This window comes from Juglans microcarpa x Juglans regia, chromosome 1S (genome assembly GCF_004785595.1).
Source record: "Juglans microcarpa x Juglans regia isolate MS1-56 chromosome 1S, Jm3101_v1.0, whole genome shotgun sequence".
In the NCBI taxonomy this organism is placed as follows: domain Eukaryota; kingdom Viridiplantae; phylum Streptophyta; class Magnoliopsida; order Fagales; family Juglandaceae; genus Juglans; species Juglans microcarpa x Juglans regia.
In genome coordinates this window covers 23,223,348-23,247,345 of record NC_054595.1, presented here as the reverse complement: position 1 = coordinate 23,247,345, position 23,998 = coordinate 23,223,348, and the positions used below count along the sequence as shown (strand labels likewise).

Below are 23,998 nucleotides of genomic sequence, written 5' to 3'. Positions count from 1 at the left end.
ATGTTGCTAAATGCATACCCGGCGCCTATCGATTCGAATTTATTGCGTGAACAGTTTTAAGGTTGTTTTCTTCCCTAGCTAAATAATCTTATAATATTATTGAAACAAAAACAGTTCTACTGAATGAAGCCACCACAAGATTTTGGACAGACCCATGGATTCCTACTTTACCAGTCAATCCACTTCTACTGAATTCCACTGACTTTGTTGTGGATCAATCAATACCTGTATCAGAACTAATCTTAGAAGAACCAAGATGCTGGAACACTCTTCTTCTCAGCACTCTCTTTTCAGAAAACCACTTCTAAAGTGATCCAAAAAATATCACTAGCTAATCAAAATTTTCAACACATACTTGAGAAACTCCAATGGCTTCATCATACTTCTGGAAACTTTTTGATTAAATCAGCCTATGCCGTCCTGATTCAGTAGAATGGTACAGCTTCTATTAGTAATATGCCCGTTAACTGGAAGGCCATTTGAAAGATGAAGTTACAAGATAGATTAAAGATGCTCCTTTGAAAGATACACCACAGTATCCTCCACACAAAAACTAAGATCAGCAAAGCCATTGCATTAGATGAAGATCAAATCCGTTGTTCCCTTTGCAAAACTAAAGCTGAAGATCTCTCTTATCTTTTCTTAAACTGTATTTTTTCTAAAGTGTTGTGGAGACAATCAAAGTGGCAATTGGATACTTCTCACTTTGCAAGTCAATCAATTTCTAATTGGATCAGTATCATCATAAATCTATCGCCCACACTGAAGATTCTAGAGGAAGAGCAGCATGATTTTCAAATATTTGCTACAATTGCAATGGATCAGTTATGGTTCCTGAGAAATCAGTCTGAACATAATTTGGCAACACCCTCAATCTCAGCATATGTTGAATCAGTGATTAAAATCTCTCACCAGCATATCAGAGCATGGGCAAGACAAGAGAGTCAGATAGAAGAAACAGAAGAAAGACACCCTGATGGCTATCAACTAATAACTTTTGATGTGGCAACTAAAAAAGAGGGATCTATCCTTGCATCTCTTTGCTGGGGCGAGAATGAGAATTTATTATTTGCAAAAACTGATCTCATTAGCAAGGTAAGCTCAAATGTAGGAGAAGCATCAGCTGCTTTAATGGCTATTAAAGAAGTTGAAAAATTGAAGTTGGAAAGAATAATCCTCGAAGGAGATTCACGAGTCACTATCAAAGCAATCTTAAACATATCTCTCGTTCAAGAATAGATCATGACCCCAATTATCAATGACATCAGACATCATCTAGACTCATTCAAGGAATGGAAGGTGGAGAAAATTTATCGATCTAAAAATCGATGCACGTATAACTTAGTGTAATGGGCAGCGATAACGTAAGTTTTTGGTAACATCCTTATAATCCAAATTCCTCATTCACTATTGCAATTCTATAGCGACAAAGATCCTCCTATTAATGTAATTAGTTAATCTCCATTATCCAAAACTTTATGTACTCTGCTTTTATCAATATTATGCGACTTGCTCCCAAAAAAAAAAAAAAAAAAGGTTATGAGGTGATTACTCCCCTATTACAGCTAACAAATCCAAACAAATCCTAGGTCTCTTAAATGGTCCAATCAAAGGGTTTCTATTTATTTTTTAACATGAGCCTAAGGTCCAATTCATTCAAACCAATGGAAACAATGAGCTGTCAACATTTTGGTGGAAAACAAAAAAAAAAAAGGATCGATTTGGAGTAAGGTCGTTCATGTCAGGGAGATCAGATATTCGAATCAAGTTAGGCTTAACCACAATTACAAAATAATTTTACAAAAATAAATCCACGTAAAAGGTGGCCGGGAAACAAGTGGGAAAAAAAAGATGAGGAAAAAAAAACAAAGCAAGGTGTCGACCTAATTAACCAAGGATGGCTATTTCTCGCCCTTGGGAAAGATTTATGTTCTTAACACTATAAATTAATAAAATTTATATTATACATTAAATTTATTTTACAATAAAAATAAATTTATAATCTAACATAATATATCAAGTTATATTTATCTTACAATCTAACATATCACATCAAGCGATATTTATCTTCTAATTTAACATATCACATCAAATTATATTTATCTAACATGACTTTATATGAGTTTATTTTTATAGAATCTCTTCGTGACTATAATATTTATTTTATTATTATATTTTAAATAATTTTTTTAATATTGTAAAATTACAGTTTGTTCTAAAACTGAAATATCTAATTAATGAGATAAAAAGTAGAGTTATGATTCAAATTCAAAGTATAAAATTATTATTTATAATAAAAACTTAAATTAATAAAAAATAAAAAATTTATTTATTTATATTATGTTATTGACTTGAAAAATGCTAGGTTGCCCTTGCTCATGACGGCTAGTGCATTTATTTTATTTTATTTTAATGTTAAAAAAACTAAAATACACTAGCAATCAAAACAGCAAAACCGACGTCCTTGTACCTAGACTTGATTGACTTAGATTTTATTTGGATATTATTGTAGATACTAGAGAAATAATTTTTAAATAATAAGAAAATAATAAGCAACTGTTTGTAAATAATAGTAAACTTTTTGTAAATATTAGTAAACTGTTTGTAAATAGTAATTAAATAGTCTTAGAACAGTTTAGTTCCCAAACATATTCTTTTACTAGTGTCCGTTTAGATACAGAGGTAAGATGAAACCATCTCAACTAATTTAATTTCAACTAATAATCTTATAATTATTTACAAATCATCTCATTATCTAAAAGAATGCTAAGTTGCCCTCTCAAGTGTACAGCTATTGTATTTTGATTTTAAAAAAAAATTATCACTAGTGTATCTGTATATTTTTTTTTCTAACATTAACAAAAGAATGATTCTGAATATATTCGTGGAGTACATAAGCATCATGCAATAATTTTTAAAAAAAAAAGATCTACTATTAAAAAATTAATTTTTCTCTTGTAAATTCCAAATTTACTAATTTTTTTCAAATGAATTGCATGGTACTTACGTATTTCACGACTATAAATATCATTTTTTTTAAAAAAAAATATACTAACATACACTTGAAGAGGTAACTTGAAGGGACAGAATAGCATCGTCCAATACTAAAATATAGAACTTTGTTATTCATCATCTTTACATACCACATTTATTTTTATTTTTTATTTTTGGTTTTATTATTTCTAAACTATTAAGTTCTTTTATTCATCATATCTATATATATACACATTTAGTAAAAGAAAAAAAATTAAAAAAAAATATATAATATGTGATGTAAAATGATGAGAAAAATTTTTCTAAAAATATTCACATGAGGCAGCTGATTAGCTGCCACCGGTTGCTTCAACAAAACGAGGGGCCTGGAGGTTGGAGTTGGAGAAAGTGGTATTTAGTGGGCCGAACAGAGAATTGATGGACTGAAGTAAGTAAAGAGACAACAAAAGTCTGGCCCATATTTAGGGATTCTCTTTGACAACTCATCTCCATAAAACAAAGTCAGGATTACGTACGGTACGTCATGTCATAATGCGGTGAGTCAGAAATAACAGTAAAAAAAAACACTATTATTATTATTATTATTATTATTAATATTAATGACAGTAAAAACCCGTCATATGAATTTATACCTCAAAATAATTATTATCTCTAAAATCCATAGTCAACTCATTACTGCCATACTGTACAATGACCGTAGTGTACCCCAGTCGACTCTGGAGTTACTGCTGAATAGTGAATACTGTAAGCGACTATATAAGCTGTTACAAATTGATAGGTTTGGACATTGAGATTATAATTTTTAATTTTAGATAAAATTTAAAATATTATATTTTAATATTATTATTATTTTAAAATTTATTAAAAAATTAAATTATTTATCATATTTTATATAAAAATTTTAAAAATTTATAATAATAAAATAAAATGAGATGCGATATTGCCAAACTTATCTACGAGTCATTAATTACACATGCCCTCTTACGTCACCATTCATCATGTTAAGGTTGCATTTCCCACTCTTACTCTTTTCCCAATTAGAATTAGAATGTTAGAGAGTTTATATATATTATATATTTTTTCAGAAAGTCTTTTTGAAGCCTTTTTTTCCATCGGTAGACTCTTAAATACTAAATACTCAATTTAAAAAAATTTATACATGGTATTATTTGATATAATATATTAGATTGTAAATATTATTTTATTATAAAATATATTTAACGTAACACATTATTTCATATTAATTTTTAAATTTTATTATATATATATATATTTCTAAATCTAACTATACTTCTTTTTCCTAAATCAGATCTAAATTACTTATATAAGAACTCTAAAATTAAACATCCAACTATTACCAACATTATGATCAAGTAAACGCCATCACACCTTCTATTCGATTTGACAATGTACAGACCCCTTATATTTGACACCAAAGACGATTAAAATCTAAGAGAAATGCTATTATTCATCTAAAATCCTAATTTCTATCTTTTGTTACACATAATGTTATGTCAATCAGTAAAATGTCATTCACTTAAAATCTATCACATTGTCATCATGCATAATTGAGATAACAAAAAGCGAAAGGATATATAAAAGTAATAAATGCACAAATTCCGCATAATTCTTTTATAAAAAAAAGTAAACTCCACGATAAAAAGGTGTGAAAATTTATTTATTTTTGATGAGATTCACACTTTTATAAAAGATAATGAAATACTTATACAAAATTTAATTGTACAATTAGAACTTGTACATAATATTATTTTAACAAAAATTATGATAAAAAAAATTATTATTTAATATTTATACTAAAGTTTTTTGCACTCCTCACTTTTCATCTTCGTTTTACTTTGTTGATTTAAATGAAAAAAATTACAACACCACTGTTGGGGTAGGGGAAAAAGAACAAAGAAATAAAAAGCTGGAGGGAGTTAAATAATGAGTAAAATAAAATAAAATAATAGAGGAGGATAATTAGTTTAGACAATAATAATTAAGACAAAGTAGTACGTGGCAGGCTAGGGTGCATCCTAGATTGTAAAAAGTCCCTAGCAAAGAGGAGAGTCTCCGCCGCGCCTACTCTTTTCTTTCTCCAAACTCACCCCCCACCCACCCGCACGCACTCTCTCTCTCTCTCTCTCTCGCACTCTCTCTTCCCCCCTCGCCTCCCCTCCCATCCTCCCCCAACGCATTTAACCCATACCCACCTCAAATTTACGACAACTGTACAGATCACCCGCGGGTCCCGGCGGATTCCTCGCCATGAACGCCGCTGCGACAACGACGACGACGACGACGACGACGACGTGCCGGTCCATACTCGACAAACCCCTCAACCAGCTCACCGAGGAGGACATTTCCCAGCTCACCCGCGAAGACTGCCGCAAATTCCTCAAAGATAAAGGTTTCTCACACAAACCCCCATCCTCCCCTATTCCCGATTTTGCCCTTCCCCGTGTTTCCCGCTCCCTGAAAACCCGTGGGAGGCTGCGACACTCCCTACACTCCCCCCTCCCTTCCCCCTCTCTCTGTATAAATATGTAACTTGGTTAAAAAATGAATAAAAATAATGACACGTGTCCGTACAGGAATGCGCAGACCCTCGTGGAACAAATCGCAGGCGATCCAGCAGGTGATTTCCCTCAAGGCTCTGCTCGAGCCGAGCGTCGACGATTCCGCCTCAGGAGTTCTCAGGAAGGCCGTCGTTTCTCTTCCGCGCGTGAGTCTCACCCGCTCTTACCCTCCCCCCTCCCCGTTTGGTTCCCCAGAAAATCGACGAAAGAAAAATATTTTTTTTTATTTGCTTATAAATCCCGTGTCTGTGTTTTTTTTTTCTTTGTGGGGGAGGGGACAGTTAGTGACGGCTTTAGTGCGAGCAAAAGTACTAGAAGTTTGACCCAAATGTTGAAAAAAGGCTTACTTGAACTTTGCTCTCTTTTGTTAATGATATCTAATCCTTTCTTAACTACCGAACAAAGCTTCACTTTTCTTTTTCGTTCAATATTCGTTTGTTTTATATATTTTGAAAACTTATTTAACATGTTTCTTTTGAATGAATTAATTATATATTTGTAGGCGACTTCCAATTCGGTTGATTCGGTTAAGGAACCGAGTCCTGATGTCCAAGTTTCATTATCGGCAGAAGAATCACAAGGGAGAAAGGATCCGCCCAAATCGGCTCCTTCTGGGGATCGATCGGCTGATATAGATAACAATGCCGTTAGTCCCAGGTCTAGCTTTTAACATTACGTTTCTGGTTATGCCCTTATACTTAATGTGCTTTGACTTTTTTTAATCGGTATTAATATGCTGTGATTAGCTATGGAAGTTTTTAACCAGAAGTTACTGAATGGTGTTGATTTAGTATCTATCTGTCTTTGATTCTTTAAGATGGTTTTGAATATATTTTTCTGTTTGGTTGCTAATTTTTGTTTGCTGAGGCGTGTTCCTTTAGGACCTTTACACAGAAAACATTCTCCAAAATATTCTTTCAATTTTTTTGCGGTCAAATTTGTTTGGCTTCTATGTTGGTGATTGGTCGGTGTTGGTGTCTTTGACGGCCTGGGGGATTGTTTAAACTCAAGCAATATGGTTGGCTGATATTGAAAGACACTGATGAGGTGTTTTGCTTGAACAAGATGAATTCAGTAAAGACTGAACGAGAAGGACAGACATATATGGTGATAGTGGATGCCCTTGCTGGTTAAGTTTCTTCATAAAGAAGCTGGTGTTGATTTGTACTTATAAAAAAAGAAGAAGCTGGTGTCGATTGGTTGTTGTTGAGTGTAGGGTAGCGTGAAGCCAAAGTTGCTGAAACAAGATTTTCCTTGCTATATTCGAATTATTTTCAAATACCTTTTTGGAAGTAAATATAGCTAGAAAGGTGAGCAAGAGCAACTGTAGGTATAAAAAGCTACTATATATTAGATAAAATTAGTATTTTAGTGCTCAATTGGAAGGAATCTAGAAAATGGAGGAGATTTTAAAACGGGGGCTGCGGAATGATGTGGCAGAATCATTGAACAGTCTAACTTTATAGCACCCCCCCCCCAAAAAAAAAAAAAAAACCTTATGCACCCCCACTATGCATGGAAAGTTTTGTGCTATGTATATATCACAGTGATATCAATATGTTATCTATATGTTATCTGGTGAGGTAGGCTTGGCAATGTATTGAGAAAGCCATAGCATGAAGAGGTACCTAACCAACAGTTAATTGTGCAGATTGTTTCCAGAAACTTTCAGTTTTATTGACCAGACACTTTTCTAACATGAGAGATGCACTTTTAATTTGAAAAAAAAAAAAAAAAAAAAACTCAACTTGGCAAGGTTTAACTTTGCATACGATCCTAATTAGTGAGATATTTGACCCATCGTTGATTCCTTATCTGAATGCCATATTCTGGATTATGTTACTATTTCTGCTAGAGAATGTTTTATAGTTGGATTTTGTTATGTGGCCTGGGTTTCATGCTATAATGAGGGTTTTCCACGAACCAAAGCGATCACACATGCACACACACGAACCAGAGAGTAGGCTTGGATTCTATTCTCATCCTGCATCCTATTGCAAATCTCTATTCGCCAAATATTGTGCAATTTTAGAAAGAACCAATGCTTTTATCTTTTAGTGCTGAATTTCAGGACAGATAAAAGCAAATGATTTTCTATTTTCTCTTTCTGCTTCTTGACATTTTGGATATTAATGAAAGCGATGGAAGTTTAAACTTTAAAGTCATCTATTGATTATCTGGCAGGATGTGAAAACACCAGATCAGAAATTACCTTGTCTAGAACCTGATGAGCAGAATGTAATTATAAACAGCGCTTTGCACTTTTAAATGTTGTATTTTTTTTCTTTTAATGGAATTTTTTTTCCTTAAAACAAGTGCAAATTCCATGGCTACTTTTTTTTTTTTTTTAATGTCGGGAAACCTCTCCAAGGTGGGGCCCTTCGGACTCATTCCTCCAGAGTAAACCCTGTCTCGTGGCTTTTTAGTTTGTACTGTAAAAAAAAGTGGCATATCATGTCCATCCACGCATTTGAACAAGTTTTATAAATTGAAGTATTTGACAATGTGGGCACAGGAGTCCGTGTGCTACAAATCCTTCAGTGGGGCAAATGACGATTTTCTATTGTGGCAAGGTGAATGTGTATGATGGAGTGCCAACTGATAAGGTAATGATACTTGGATACCTGGTGGTAACTCCAGTCACATGTTGGTCTTACAATACAACCTATCTGGATTTCACAGGCACAAGCAATCATGCATCTTGCTGCAAGTCCGATCCATATACCTCAGGATGATGCACTTTGTGGAGCTGCAGCTCTTTGGTCTCCATGCCATTTACAGATATCGAGTGAGAAAGATCACCTTATTCCTCCTTGTAACAATATCTCGCACATCATGCAAACAGGTGACTTTTTCAAAACAATTTGCTAGCTTATTGTTTGAGCACTGTTGGAAGGCTATGCATCAGTTTTTCTCATGATTGCTTCAGCTGTACTTGAAACCATGTTAAAGGCACATTAAGTGAACATAGAAGTAGATCTGCCATATGGTCTAAGCACTTCTTTCATATTTGCAAATTGATAACATTGCTAATTTATATCTTCCCTTTCTTTTATCTAATTTATATCTTCCCTTTCTTTTAGCTAATTTATATCTTCCCTTCTTTTAGATAATTTTACTATTAAAAGTGAAAAGGATTTCACTGATTTATTTTATGCGAAATTGGCCTGCCGCACTTGTCTTGTTCATTGCTTATTTTCAAAGGTACTAGGTAACCAGTTGTTTTTATTTTGTTTCACAGAGAAGATGACAGAATATGCTCAGCAGTATAGGGACAAAGGGAGCATTCCTCGTGACCCTGGTAAGAAATTTCAGTTTGCATATAATTTTTGGGAGGGGGGATTTAACTATGGTTACAGTTTTGGATGAAAAAATTCACGAATGAATTCTTATCACATAAATATTAAGGTGGCCAAGGACATTCTCAGTGATATACTTGTATGGGTAAATGCTAAGCATGTGCATGCGTAAATGCTGTATATCCAAATAAGTAAATAAATGAATAACAAAAACTTGGGTGCTTTTGTTAAGTGCCGAGGGGCCATGTGATGCCCACACATTCGCTCCTGCTTTTCAATGTATGCCATACTCTGCTATTTGAAACTTTCTATCTTCCTCAGCCTTGATTAGCAAAGAACTAAACACATTACATTGACTGATACTTTTTAAAATCACATCTAAGCTTTTCACTTAATGAGACCTCTGTGCATGCTATGAGGGGCTGATGATAGCATTTTAGGGAATTAATTAGTCAAAGGAGCTCCCTACCCTGTAATATATGAAAATGATCTCCTTTTGAACCTTTGGTGGTCTTTCTTAAGATGTAGAGGGTCAGGCGAACAGAAAGGTCTCACTGCAGAGATATCTGGAAAAGCGGAAAGACAGGTACCTAATCTGGACAAATTTTGTGCTGGGATTGTTTTCAAGTCTTCAATCTCACCACATATTGTTTTCTGCTCACGTTCCTTAAAGGGGAAGGTTAAAGATCAAGAAAAATATGGGATCAACAACTTCTAGTTTGGAGATGTACTTAAACCATCAAGTGAGGACACATGCCCCAAATGGAAAATCAAGCCGGAGTAGCACCAGCTCTCCACGACAGCATGGACTACCACAAACCTTGGTTAGTTCTGTCGACAATCAGCTAAAGAGTGCTGGTCTTGCTGTTGATCTCAATGACAAAGGTAAGCTTGATAGTCATTTGTCTGCATCTTTCTTCACTTGTAATCTGCATAACTCGTTTACACAACTTGTCACACGTATTGATGAAAAAATAATGACACAAAACAGATAGCTGGAATATGAGCATTAATATCTATGCAGATGATCAACAGGTTCTCCATTTTGACTTGACTGACGACTAGTAGCCATCAAGAAATGGTTATGAAACAAAACTAATTCCTCGTGAACTGGTCATCGGTCATTTATAGATTATTTGTTGGCTGCATTGCAGATGTCCTAGACTGCTGAATTGGAATCGCTCTTTAGGTCAGACGGTGTTTGGAGTTAAATTGAGAGCCGTGCTTAGATGATCACTAGGCTAAACATAAATGGGGAAGAAGAAACCAATGTGACAGCCCCCTCTATGGCCTGCCTTTTGCATGATTTGTGCTGGCTCAACGGACAGTAAGTCTTGTAATGTCTATTTCTGGAGAAGCTGCTTTGGAGAATTGTCTGTTCTGAATGGGGGGCGGGCCAGTTCGCACTAACCTGATCAATTTTGTAATGCCAACAATCATTTTTCCATCTTTAGGAATCTCTTTCTCGAGGGTAAGATTTCTTGGTTGAGATTAGAGCCGGAAGCAGCCATTTTCCGTTCATTATGTAAATGTATGCTTTATGTTGCTATGCTATTGCTAATAGCTTATTCTACAAGTTGAAGTAGTTTTATTTTATTCATTTCAGATGGTTAGGGTAACAGATAGTAGTAGTGGCCATGGTGCCCCCAGTTAAGGGCGATCCCAAGTGGTAATGATGGTGCTGGTAGTAGTGATATGGTGGCATCATGAGCAATGGGGATGGGGCTGGAAGTTGGGTGCTTTACACCCTACGTTTTACCCTCTTTTATGTTTTGGTGACTCAGACGTCTTGTCGTTTTCTACTCATGTTTCCAAAAATTTTCACATACTATTACTTATCGTTTTTCTAGCTGTGGGCTCCCATGACCACTTTGCAGGGCTATCATTGCATTCCAAACTGGTTTTCTGGGCTGTGGCAGTTAAAATGTCTTAAGGCGAAATGTGACAGAAAAATCGATTGTTTATCGCAATTTGGATTCGAAGTCGAATACCTGCTCCCACCTCACGTTTGGAATTTGGACTGATTCAGTCCAGTTTAATTTTGAACTGCGTTTAATATTCAAGTATTCAATTTTTAAATCATTATATTTATTTTAATTCAAAATCTCTTTATACGTAGAATCTATAATATTTTTTAACTCAACATTTTTTATATAAACACATTTAAATTTATGTTAGGCGAGTTTTACAAAATTTATTCTATAATTTTAACTTATTATTATTAATAAAAAATTTAGTTCAGCTCAATATCCAAATATCCAATCGAGGCTTAAACTTCATGGGATGAACGTAAGAGCTTTTCATTAAAAGTGCGATAATCATTTGCGATACAATTAACTTCCCTTTCCATTTGGGAGTTACGAATAAATACATGGTATGTTAATTTCGTTTTGAGTATTATTTGAGTTAAAAAACATTAATCTTAATTAGCCATTATAATTTATTTTTAAAGTGACTGACAGAGCGCTAGTAATCGCTTATCCATTTTTATCTTCATCTTCAAATTTAAATAATATTTTTAAATTCATATACGTTGGATTATACATTTCTAAATTTTTACATAGTCATAAACAAAAGCACGGTTGACTCCCCAAACATTATTTTGAATGTTTTCTCTTTATCCGAACCCCAATATACCATCCAGATTATAATTCGGTGCCCACCATTATTCGGTCTCTCTCTTAATCGGTCCCAACATTATTTTTAATTTATTGGACCATCCAGATTTATAGGAAAAAAATTATAATCAAATAATAAATATTTTATTATTATTTAGTTCAGAAATGCATAATTAAATATGAGAAATTTTCTTCACATGCAAAATCAATTTTTAAAAAATTTGATTTTGTATATGAAGATGCATAAACCACTACCAATGCTCTTATAAGATTATGAAAAATGACATATATAGTATTTTTTATAAAAATAATACCGCTTTATAAAAATATTTTTAATTTAAAATATAGTTGTATAAATAGAGAAAATATATTTACAACCGTAAATTATGTAACCGCCGCATAATCGTTTTGAAAAAAATGAATAAAACATGAGATCCACATGAAAAAATTAATTTTTAATAGTGGACTCCACTCATTTTTAAAGTGATTGCGCGACGGTTATACATTTCACGATTATATATAGAATTACACGTATAAATTGGTTATACGATATAAAATATAGAAGAGAGGATATTATTTTTAATGGCATTTAAAATTTTTGTGTATTTTAATTATAACATCTCTATCTTACATATTAAAATTTTAAAATTTATATTTGTATGATTAAAATTTTAAAATTTGTATTTCAAATCAAATTATGTAGACCGTATAAAAGTTTTAAAATAATATTACTTATTAAAAACAGTAACAATGACTCGAATGGTATAGAATGCATCGCAGGTTGATATATATATATATATATATATATATTTTTTTTTTTTTTTAATACTAGCCAGAGCCACACACCACAAACGCAAGTAGAGAAAATTAAACAGAACACGTGGCGCACACTGGCAAGAAAATCTTAAACGGGACGTTCGAGAATGATAACAATAATCTGAATAAATTCCAATATAAAAAACCCGAAAGGCGCCCATGTAAACAACTCCCGTCTTCGCCATTCCTAAAGGTTCGTTTAGAAGAAGCTGAGTCACTCCGAATCCAAGGGTGAGTCACGCCATGGCAATCGAGGTGAGTTCCTTCTTCTACTGAGCTTGATGATTACTCTATTATCATCGTTAAAAATTTCGTAGTTGTAATCCAGATGTTCTTTTTATATTTTTTTTATAAACCTATTAATTAACGGAAAAGCAGGCTTGGTTCATGGACGAGGGCGATGAAGATCCAAGGCTCCCGCATCATCGCATTCCTAAAGAGTTCGTTCCATCGGACCACTTGGCTGGTCAGAACTCTCGCTCTCGCTCTCTGGTTTTTTTTTTTTTGTTCTGTTTTTAAATTATTGCTGATGAGAATGGATGACTATGCAGACTTGGGAGTGTTGTATTGGCACTTGAATCCAAAAGACTACGAGAAAGATGAGGAATTGCAGAGAATCAGAGAAACAAGAGGGTACAATTACATGGTAGTACACTAGTTATTATTTTCTGCTCCTTATCTTAAACAAGATCTTCCTAGTATTTATATGATTCGAGGCAACTCTTTGCTTATCGCTATCTGTTTATCTTAATATCTTAATACGGAGGAATTAAAACTTCAAAAATAGATATAGTTTATTAATCAATACAAATTTGGGTTGAATTGTCTTTTCCTTTTCTTGGCTGTCTACAGAAACAATTACTGGTTTTTTTCTTTCAGTATCCTCAGTGAAAAATCAATATTTTGCTTTATAGTGTGGAAGAAGAAAATATGAGTGATGCACATTGTAGTGCTATAAAAGATATAAGTAAGAGTGAAAATATTATATCCCTTATTGGATTGGATCCTTGTATTGAACGAGTAATGGAAGAAAGTCATGCCCTTTGTCAAATGCTTGTAATCGGTGTGGGGACCAAGTGCAGATATTTGTTTTGGCTGATGCGATCAGTTATATTCAATATGTTGAAGGATTTGCTTGATTTATGCCCGGAGAAAGTGGTCAACTACGAAGAGAAGCTGAAGAACTTCTACACAGAGCATATACATGCTGACGAAGAGATACGCTACTGTTTGGAAGGAAGCGGGTACTTTGATGTTCGAGACAAAGATGACCGGTGGATTCGCATCTGGATCAAGGCTGGTGATCTAATCATCTTACCAGCCGGAATCTACCACCGCTTCACTCTTGACACCAATAACTATACGAAGGTAATTAATAAAGCTTCTCAAGCAAGCTATCTGATAAATCACGATTTTCAAGTCATTTTGCTGCTTAACAACAATGCTATGGAGGACTACCTTCAAATAGTTGGTAATAATTTTTGTCAGACATTCATAGATAGTGTTGCAACAAGAAACAAGCCTATTGTCCCTAACCTGAGGGGGCTTTTGGGACATTAGGAACCAAAGTACTGATTGTGGATTTTACCTCCTTGAGAAGTCATCCCGAAAGAAAGGACTTAACACCCCAAACTACGGAATTCCCAACAATTTCCCAACCCTTTTTTAAGAACAAGGCATTAAAACCATTTGGTCCAGAGGCCTTACCATCCTTGATAGAGTAAAAGACAATCTCCAATCTCCTCATCAGATACATGTTTAGCAAGATCCTCGTATTGACGGGGATAAACTTCTCAGTAAAGCCTTTAGCAAGGTGTCCAAAACTATCTCAGCTTTCACAGTGGGAGAGGTGAGAAATTTTTTAAAGAAATGCACAATTTCAGACATTACCTCACCAGGGTCTTCAAGTTTGGTGCCATCATTGTTTACAATCGAAATAACTTTACTCCTACCATGGAGGCTATAAAAAAGCTAGTGTTTTGGTCACTTTTCTGAATCTGCTGCACTATATAGATTTTTGCCCAAGGAAGCTTTCCTCTTCTCCAAAAATCATTTCTCCTGATATCTTATAATTTGATTGGTTTATTATCTTGATTTGATCTTATCTATGACATTCTTGATTATTTGTTACCATTGTCTGGGTGGTAGCCCCCTGGAGGAGTATTACTTCAATTATGGTCAAGCTTGTAGAATGAAACAAACTATTTATAGTACTGTATAAAAGAGAAACTACTCCTATAGAGGGATTAGTACCTTCTCTAGATTTTCCCTTTCTTCCAAAGAAAAAAGTAGGACTTCACTGATGGACAAAATAACTTCACAGCACCCAAATATGTTGGTTTTGATTGTTGTCAAATTGACTTGCAATATTAACGAGGTCTTGCTGGTTTGGTGGCTAATTGGTGTGAGTTGGTGTTGGACAGTTGATGAGGTTATTTCTTGGAGAGCCAGTGTGGACTGCATATAATCGGCCACAAGAGGATCACCCGGCCAGAAAGGAGTACATCAAGAGTGTGATTGAGAAAGAGGGAGCGCCATTGGAAGCTCACTAAGCGTTATGTGTAATGCTATGTACCGATATGAGAGTGCCGCCTTGAAGCTGGTTGAGGTTATGGAGATTAGTGCTCGAAAGCTTTATACATGTATTGGTGTTGCAAGGTCTCTTGACTATTTACCATGTTAGTAGATAATTGAACTGAACTTTACGTGTATATGCTATTATATGAGATGGAAGAAACTCTATTTAATAAGGTAGCGTTGCGTATTGACTATAAATTTTGTGTTATTAATTTAGAGGAGAAAGGGAAGATCTTCTTTTAAGGCCCAACCCAAGGTTTAAACCCGAGTCCTGACCATTCGAGCCCAAGTTTCTGTTTGGACATCCTCGATCACAGTTGTGTTCTTCTTTCTTTCTTCTTTTTTCCCTTTTCTTTTTCTTTTTATGCTGATAATCAAGGAGGTGAGAAATGGTAAAGGACTACTCGATCACAATTTTTAGCTTAAATTTGGCATGGACCTTAAACCGTTTCAAACTTGAGAGCTTGCTTCCGATGCGTAGGCCTCGTTTTGTTGATACATAGGAAATGAGAAATACGTGAATGCTAGTGACATAGATTGTGAATAGTAATGAAATTGAATTAAGATGTTAGATGAGGTTTTAAAAAAGGAGAGAGACGAAATTGAATAAAAATATTAGAAAGTTATAATATTATTATAATATGATTTTTTACTACAATTTTTATTTTGAGATTTTAAAAAATTGAATTATTTTTTGTGTTTTGTTTAGAAGTTTAAAAAATTTATAATGATGAGATAGATTAAATGAAAAAATTAAAAATTTGAAAATTTGAAATTAAAAAGTGTTGTATTTGAATTTTGTTTGAATGTTGAGATGAGTTGAGATCATCTGTGAAACTAAACGAGACCTTAGTTTTCTAGTCAGACTGTCATATATATATATATATATATATTACTTTTTTTTCCCACCAATCAAAATAAAGACCATGGACAATCCATCTGGAATGTCAAACAAATGCAAAATGGACATTGACGGTGTTTTTTGTTTTGTGTAATTCACAAAAATTCTGTATTCAACTGCCTGCATCCCCATTGCGGCATCGCCATCTGACGTGGCAAAAATTGAAAACGGCGTCGTTTCCAATTGTTTGAAACATGACCAAATTCGTTTCCTTTCTCCTTTCAGTTGGCCTCCCTCATTGGTTTCGAACAAACATTTTCTCTCCATCTTCTCCCTCTCCATCTTTTCCCTTCGTCTTCTCCTTTTGCGTAGGCTACCCTCTTTGGTTTTGCCCAACATTTTCTCTCTCTCTCTCTCTCTCCCTTCGTCTTCTCCTTTCAAAAGGCAGGGCTCCCCGGTTTCGCCCAAAATTTGCTCTCTCTCTCTCTCTCTCTCTCTCTCTCTCTCAGAAGGTTCCCTTCCTCTTCTCCCTTCATCTTCTCCCTTCATCTTCTCCTTTCGAGGAAGCCGCAACGACACCCCGAAATCCCCTTCCCAGAGCCCCGAAAACCTAACGCACGACCTGCGTCCCCGTTGCATGAAATCCCCTTCCCACAGAGCCCTGAAACCCTAACCCTAACCTTAACTCGAACCCAAACCCTAACCCACGCACGACCTAAGTTCAAAACTTCAAACACACTCCATTCCCTAACGCACGAAGACGGGTTGTCCCAGGTAAGGTTCCTTGTCTGTTGTCCTATTTTTTCCTCCTTTTTGGCAAACATATTTTTTTCAAACAACCCTTAGCTAACCTTAAATTTTTTTCAATTCTTTCAACAGCTCAGATGTATGTTCGGTGGAATCATAGTCTTTGAACAGCTAGTTATATGTCCCGGTAGAGGTGGAATTGATTTTTTTTTTTTTTTTTATAATTCGGTGGAATCATAGTTGCTGCAGATAATTATTCATTTGCTTGTTTCTCTGTTGATAGCTATGAGCTAAGTTCTATGAATAATTTGTCTTTTGATTAGTTGGGTGCCATAGCTATTAGGTTGTACTGATGTTCCAAGATGCACTTAGATATATGTTCAATTTGGATGTGTCAGACTGATTGGTGAACTCCTTGATAAATTTTAATATTTCAAAGAGATTTTTCATACTTATACACACTACACTCTTATATAATTTTTCATTATCTAATCTCTGATTGGTGAGCATATATCTGAGTGCATCTTGTTTCTCTGTTTGTTCTATGAAAAATTTGTCTTATGATTAGTTGGGTGCCATAGCTATTATGTTGTACTGATGTTTCAAGATGCACTCAAATATATGTTCAATTTGGATGTGTCGACTAACTGGTGAACTCCTTTATGAGTTATGACCTATATGGAACCTTGATGGTTTCTGATATGTGTAAAGGAAGTGATGGTTTCTTATTTGTAAGTTGAATATGTAGAGAATCAATACATACATAATTATTTGTGAATATGTAATTGTTTATGCCTTTGCTGATTAAGTTGGTTGGCTTGTGTAGATTATTTTTTACACAAAAAATTTAATTTAGGGATTGTAGCAATAAGGAATCTACTGCCAAGTTAAAACTTACCTCCTTGTTTAAGCTTTTCTAGTGTTCCATATATGACACAGTGCTGTTTTAATTGGCAAACCGATATCTGTAGTTTAGACTTTTTTCTACCATGTTTTGGCAGCTGTGGAAATATGCAAATCATGGCTAACTACAGTATTTTTTATTGGTGTTTTTTTTTAACTTAAGCCAATTAACTCATATTGGTTAAATTGCTATAATTGGACGTGTAGCATGGACCCTCACACATGGTTAGGATTACATAGGCCTTCCTTTTCAACCCTGTTCCTTTTTGACATGAATATACAGAATAACTTTCATGAGAAATCAAAGTTGTTTTGTATATTCTCTCTATTTACAATTTCACTATAAGAATATTTTGGTTCATCTTAGAATGTCGTCGTCGTCATCATCAACAACGTTTGGCCCATCCTTTACTAAACACACTGTGGGCATACCATTCTGCTTCTGTGATGTGGAAGCCACACTAAAATTCTCAAATACTACAAAAAATCCAGGACGACCCTTCTTAGGGTGTCCAACCTACAACACATAGGTGACTACATCTTTCCTTTACATAATACATTTGTAATATTTAATGATTAATATGCTGTACATCTAACATTTCCTATATTTATATTTGTATGAAATGATTAGAGATTACTATATTGTAAGTTTTTCAAGTGGACAGATAGTAATCAAGTCAATGAGTTCCAACTTCGAGAGAGAACAAATAAACTGTTAAGGAAGGAGAGAGAACTCGATAAGAGACTCGATGATGTCGAAAAGAGGGAGATTGAGCTCCGTAAGAGATCGAATGACATCGAGAAGAGAGAGATGCTGCTATCCAATATAAATGAGGAGGTTCGGAAGAAGGAGTCGGTGCTTGTGGTACATGAAGCTGAAATGTCGTGTTCACGCACACTACTCCGTATTGGGCTTTTGCATTTGTATTTGCTTGTTGTATTGGAATCCGTACTTGATGTAAATATATTAAGTTTTAAGTTCTGCCCAAAATTGGTAACTAACTTGTAATCTTAATCTCACATGAAATCTGTTCCTTAGTTTGTTTAAAACTTTGAATGTAGATTTGCACCACCATGTGGATAATGTCACTTGATGTATTTATGTTATCTAAATTTTTGTATCTGATATTGCTCTTGCAGTTTATTTATCTGAAAAACAAAACATTATCCTTCCTGTATTCATTGTGGGGTCAAATGTATGGAGATGTCAAAGATTTAACATTATACATGCATAACACAGATTTGTGGTGAACTGAAACAGGGAAGCTTTGTGGGAATATTATTCCATGTGATAAGAGGCGAACTGTTATGAGAAACAAAAATTCTGTAGACTGGTCAATATATAATAAATTGATCAACACAGAAACAAATTGCATTTCCAAATTGCAATTGAACAGACACAAATTGCATTAAACATCTAGTTATCGAAGCATTAAATCTGCCTTTCACAAACTGCATTAAGTTGCAATAAACTGCATATGAAAAGAAACAAATTGCATTAAACATCAAATCTGCCTTTCACAAAATCTTTAATTGATCTCCACAGATTGGTTTTCAATAGCCTTCTCTAAGCTGCCAGGCAGTTGGCAGAGCATTATACATGCATCACACAGATTTCATTTCCTCTTCTCAAAGCATTACACATATTACATTACACAGATTGCTTTTCATTCCAAATGAGAGTCAAAATGACCACATAAGGTCCCAAAAAATTTCCAATGACCCACTTTCATTGTATGCCACTCTATCAATGGTTTCCATGTTTCTTCCAAAGATGTTTGAAATAATTATTGCTTTCAGTCAGCCCTTTAAACAAAGCAGTCTGAGCCCCTTAAACAATGCATTCTATGAGCACTTCCAAAGATGTCTGAAATATTTCTACCAAAAATAACCAAATGAAGATAGTGACAACTATAAGAAATGATAAACCAACAATTATAATGAAATGATAAACCAACAGGACTTAAAATGCCTATAAACCATCAGGACTTAAAATGCCTATAAATATACTTATAAAAAATTGCCTATCAATATATATTACATAAATATGCATTTACTGATAAAAAAAAGTGCTATAAGGGCTTAAATTCTTGAAAAAGTGCGTGGATGAGTGGATATTCTCAAATATCTATTCGGTTAAGTAGTCTGTAGGGTTGGATACAATTTATATTTTCATCTTCCTAGGCTTATAAGAAAAATAATATTTTCATCTTCCTAACATAACATCATTTAAAACCAAAGTGCATCCAACCCAAATGTGCAATTAATATCACAAACACTGAAGCAATTAATATTTAGACACTAAAGCAAGCATATCCAACCTCTATCACAAACTTCATGATGCATCCAACCCAAAGTGCATTGGTTGTGATCCATCCGCACTTTGGTTGTGATCCATCCAACCCAAATTGTAGCTGCAAGCAAAAAAAACCCAATTGTTAATGTGGTGTTGATCTTTAGAATTAAATATATCGAAAACACTTGGGATCCACTTACACTTTCTTGACTTTGAAACATTGTTTCTTGGTTTTGGGTTCCATTGATGTCAATAGCTGTGCTTTCTGGAATAGTCTGGTCAGAAGTACTTGTTAACTCACAGCCAAATATTAGGGTGTGAATAATAAAAAAACCCAATATACCTGGACGCCACCAACACTTGACATATCGATCTCTGGAGTAAGGAATAAATTCCTGCATATTTGTCTTACAACTGGTGTATCTCCTTCATTGTGCTATTAATCAAGTAAGAAATAATAAGATACATAAGTGATAGTTACATTTATAAAATATAAATAAGAACCAAGTATTAAATATCTATACCTCTTTACGTTTTCCATTTCCGGGTGTGCTTTTTGTCTTTACTTTAGCTTTCCGCATGTCATTCTCCATCCTGGATGCTCTTCTTAGAGATGGGGGTCTGCCTTTCCCTCGCACAACACTTGGACTGAGCACTTGCTTAGAACTACCAATTGTGGTTGTGTCCTTTGTTGTACAACCGACATTGGAACCCGTTTGGGTCATCGATGGGGGTTCTTGATTGGCACTATACAAGTCAATCATCGCATATAACTTAGTAGTTGCATCCTCAGTATTAGATTTCAAACCCGTTGCATGAGTGATAATCTGATAACAGATATTCAGCAGACTTGAATATCTATTACAATCTGCGTGCTGCTCCCCTTCATCATAGCTAATGTGCATCAAGGTGTATCTCATTTTTATGTCATTTCTCCATCGATCCAAAATGTACCTATTTGGCAAATATTTAATCCCGTTACATTTGAATACGGTCAAAATATGCCGACACAATATGCCCCCCATCTCAAATAAACCACAAGAACACTTTGCAGATGCATCTTCCTCAGTAAAGTCCACATAATGCGTCATCATCTTAGTGAACTCTTCCAAACGAACTTCATTCTCTAGCAAATAGGTATGTATTGCACCATCCCTCTTAAGTAACTTTGGATCCATATCGATGATGCCAGTAACCTTCTGTTGAACTTCCCTGAATTTAGCATTCGTGTACAAATCTTGAAACCTCTTCTCAGTCGGAGATCTAGATATGCAGGGAATTGTGACATTAAATGTGTGGAAGTCCGCGGCATTTTTATTCTCAATTTTTTTTTAATACGTTCTCAAATTGGCCGACAAACTCTTTCGAGTTTGTCTTAGCATGAACATAACCGTCAAAGAAGGCATTCATGCTCTCACTCCGCTGCGTCGTATTCATTCCAGTCCAAAAATACTCCTTTAAGAATGCTGGAACCCAATGCTCACGCTCAGTGTATAAACTTTGCAACCACACATTCTCATGCAAGTTGTAAGTGGTAATTAAATTATCCCAATATTTCTCAAAATCTTCAACGCTTTGGGTGTCATACACACATTTCATTAAGTCACTTTTCATTCCACTTTTGTATGATCCATAAGAGCCAAGCTTTTCAGGAACTTTCTTCAATATATGCCACAGACAAAATCTATGTCGGCTTATGGGAAAAACAATAGCGATTGCATTTTTCATGACTCTGTCTTGATCAGTGATTATAGCTTTCGGAGGTATACCATCCATGCACTGCAGCCAGGTTTGGAATAACCACACAAAGGTCTCAATATCCTCACTAGAAATCAAGCCTGCTTCCAACAGAATTGATTGCCCATGTTGGTTTACACCAACAAATAGTGCAGAGGGCATCCCATATCTATTCGTCAGGTATGTGGTATCAAATGTGACCACATCCCCGAAATACTTGTAGGTTGCTCTACCACGGAGGTCTGCCTAGAAGACCCTTTTTAACCTCCTGTCATCATCCAAATCCATTAATGAAAAAAACTCAGGATTTTTGTATTGCATACGTGAAAAATACTCTTGAAGCGCTCCTGCACCACCTGCGCCAAGTCTTAGATGTCTTGCCTTATCTATATAATTACGACAATCCTTTTTCAAAAATGGGAGGTTCTCAAACCTACCGCCACCAACAACAAGAGATCCAAAACTCTTATTCATTCTGATGCCAGCCAAATCATTTGTATCTAAGACCCTTTTTACAGCATCACTCACTTTTCTATTACATTGAAAGAACCAAGATTTCTTTGGACTGAGGCTGTGGTTATGGATGTTATGAACTGTAGTCAACCGAAACTTTCCCTCAGTTTTTAACGCATTGATCTTTGCCTTACATTCCGTCTTTCCTGTTGGATGTGGATTGACGACATTCAAAGTCCTATTCCGGGCCTTCCCACCACGAGCACAAGCAAATGTGACATATCTAACAGTTTCATCATCTCCCATCTCAGTCCTTTTTGTCATCACCCCAAATCCGCATTTCTTACCATATTCCTTATAATAAGTGATTAAATCTTCCAGGGAATTAAACTCCATCCCTGACTTTGGCTCTTCAATCATATCATCACAATCCAACTGCTCATTCTAATATGACCCGGCATTACCATCCTCGGTTTCTCGTGGATTTCGTTTATCCTTATTACCTTCTTCAATTCTAGATGTACATGGCGCATCAGTTTGACCACCATCAGGTCTATTATTATCTGAACCAACTAGTTTGCTAGTAGCGGAGCTTGTATTGATGGGAGGGCTCAAAGGTTCCATGTCATGCTAAAGTGTATAACCAGCTTTCTACAAAAAGCACAAAAAAAAAAAAAAAAAAAAACTGCAATTAAACTCTTGAAAAGAAGCCATGCTAAATTATTATTTTTTTATTAAAAATTATACATGATAAATATTACTACCTGTATGTTGATTGGATATTGGTTGCCAACTGGATATGGCAAAAAAGCCGGTGACCACGCAGGCACTGGTCCATAGTAACGAAGCATATAATTTGGGATGCTTGGATAAGTTGATGATATGTCCTAACATGTCATTAGATAAAGTTATTGATGTATTATGAAATTTCAATATCAACTCAACAAATTCCAATGTTATTGATATATTTAATGATATAACATACCGCATATAAGGGATTTGAGCTAGATGGTGTTAGCGTAGATGGCTGTTCTTTCCCGTTTCCCATGCTGAGAGATAGACAAATACATTATAAATATAAATATTATTTATATAACTCAAGTTAATCATTTTTAGATCAATATATAAGAATTTAGTATTTTTAGATTAATGTGTAACCAGATAATTATATAGCATATTTAGTATTGTTTCCTTCCTATATATCACAAATATAATTTATGATCTTCTCATGAGGAATAATGGCGCCACCAACGTATGTTCACCAGAACACTAATTAATACACATGAGTTTGAAGCTTATAAAGAACATAAAAACAGCTTCCAGGTTCCATGTCAACTTTCAAAGAACCTTAAGCTTTAGTCGACAAACTCTTTCATTTTTTTGTAAGTATCAATGCAAAAGGAAAAACAATTAATTCATGATGTTTTGCAAACTTTATGAGTTTGGCTTGCATCCGGGGCAAAAAATTACAAGATGAATGCATTCTAAATTTTTCAAAACCACTACAGAATTTTTTATTAGCAAATGATTTCAATTTTTTTCAGCTTCTTTTAATGGTGTGTTCTGGGTCCCTTTTAATGCATTCTGAATTTTTCAAAACCACTACATAAATCTGCTATCTTTGCCTTAATGCTATAAAAGTAACAATATGATAACCTGTTATTACCCAGTGCTTTGAATGATTTTTATTGAGAAGATGGCCTGAAGTAGATCCGCCCACGAACTCTACAGTGCTTGTGTCAAAGTACCCAACAACCTGTTCAATACAAAAGCCATCATTGACAAAAATTTTAAAACGAAAAACATCAATGTCTGAAGAAATTTTTGTTGATGAAATTCACCAAGAATGTTCGGAGGAGGACTGGGTCTCAACCGAATGTACTTAGCAGACGGTTTTGCGTTCGCTATACAACAGGGTGCGAAATCTCAAAAATACATCTCAACTGAATCAAGCAGCTCTTTTTTGTAGGATGTGACGTGGGATGAACGGCGGCGACCAAAGACGCATGACAGCGAAGGCGGATCCAAAGCACGACGACCCAACCCACTGGTTTCACACAAAGACAGGTTTCCCTCTTTGGTTTTGAACGAAGATAGGTTCCCTCTCTAGTTTCGCACGACGACAAGTTTCCCTCTCT

General features: G+C 34.9%; 3 protein-coding genes across 5 annotated transcripts; 2 read left to right on the top strand and 1 right to left on the bottom strand.

Moving 5' to 3' along the window:
- Positions 1 to 5,100: 5,100 nt before the first annotated feature.
- On the top strand, positions 5,101 to 10,472 carry LOC121247508 (protein TIFY 4B-like). 2 transcript variants are annotated; one of them, XM_041145847.1, is made up of 9 exons: positions 5,101 to 5,404; positions 5,589 to 5,719; positions 6,076 to 6,230; positions 8,089 to 8,179; positions 8,256 to 8,418; positions 8,815 to 8,874; positions 9,395 to 9,458; positions 9,546 to 9,757; positions 10,027 to 10,472. In XM_041145847.1, exons 1-9 carry the CDS (start codon positions 5,263 to 5,265, stop codon positions 10,041 to 10,043), a joined length of 1,035 nt encoding a protein of 344 aa, XP_041001781.1. In that variant the 5' UTR covers positions 5,101 to 5,262; the 3' UTR covers positions 10,044 to 10,472. The 2 variants fall into 2 exon arrangements, with proteins under 2 accessions (XP_041001781.1, XP_041001782.1); XM_041145848.1 differs by having other exon boundaries at positions 5,104 to 5,404; positions 9,401 to 9,458.
- Positions 10,473 to 12,403: 1,931 nt separating this feature from the next.
- On the top strand, positions 12,404 to 15,056 carry LOC121247098 (1,2-dihydroxy-3-keto-5-methylthiopentene dioxygenase 1-like). Of its 2 annotated transcripts, XM_041145434.1 has the most exons (5): positions 12,404 to 12,561; positions 12,685 to 12,772; positions 12,858 to 12,952; positions 13,435 to 13,674; positions 14,730 to 15,056. In XM_041145434.1, exons 1-5 carry the CDS (start codon positions 12,550 to 12,552, stop codon positions 14,856 to 14,858), a joined length of 564 nt encoding a protein of 187 aa, XP_041001368.1. In that variant the 5' UTR covers positions 12,404 to 12,549; the 3' UTR covers positions 14,859 to 15,056. The 2 variants fall into 2 exon arrangements, with proteins under 2 accessions (XP_041001368.1, XP_041001369.1); XM_041145435.1 differs by lacking the exons at positions 12,404 to 12,561; positions 12,685 to 12,772; positions 12,858 to 12,952 and adding an exon at positions 13,197 to 13,336 and having other exon boundaries at positions 13,382 to 13,674.
- A 2,676-nt stretch (positions 15,057 to 17,732) lies between these two features.
- On the bottom strand, positions 17,733 to 22,256 carry LOC121247436 (protein FAR1-RELATED SEQUENCE 5-like). Its single transcript, XM_041145784.1, has 8 exons — positions 21,673 to 22,256; positions 21,031 to 21,576; positions 20,663 to 20,933; positions 20,195 to 20,497; positions 20,014 to 20,106; positions 19,871 to 19,945; positions 19,696 to 19,788; positions 17,733 to 17,891 (listed from the first exon to the last, which is right to left on the bottom strand). The coding sequence occupies exons 1-8, from the start codon at positions 22,254 to 22,256 to the stop codon at positions 17,733 to 17,735; spliced, it is 2,124 nt and encodes a 707-aa protein (XP_041001718.1).
- Between the last annotated feature and the right edge of the window lie 1,742 nt (positions 22,257 to 23,998).

Coding starts and splice junctions, on each gene's coding strand:
- LOC121247508 (XM_041145847.1), top strand. CDS start 5,263: ATGAACGCCGCTGCGACAACGACGACGACGACGACGACGACGACGTGC. Junction 5,720..6,075: donor CCGTCGTTTCTCTTCCGCGC/GTGAGTCTCACC, acceptor ATATATTTGTAG/GCGACTTCCAATTCGGTTGA. Junction 8,180..8,255: donor ATGGAGTGCCAACTGATAAG/GTAATGATACTT, acceptor TGGATTTCACAG/GCACAAGCAATCATGCATCT.
- LOC121247436 (XM_041145784.1), bottom strand. CDS start 22,256: ATGGAGTTTAATTCCCTGGAAGATTTAATCACTTATTATAAGGAATAT. Junction 21,577..21,672: donor GATTTGGATGATGACAGGAG/GTTAAAAAGGGT, acceptor CCTGACGAATAG/ATATGGGATGCCCTCTGCAC. Junction 17,892..19,695: donor TCATGAAGTTTGTGATAGAG/GTTGGATATGCT, acceptor TATGTGTTGTAG/GTTGGACACCCTAAGAAGGG.
- LOC121247098 (XM_041145434.1), top strand. Junction 12,953..13,434: donor CAAGAGGGTACAATTACATG/GTAGTACACTAG, acceptor AATATGTTGAAG/GATTTGCTTGATTTATGCCC. Junction 13,675..14,729: donor ACACCAATAACTATACGAAG/GTAATTAATAAA, acceptor GGTGTTGGACAG/TTGATGAGGTTATTTCTTGG.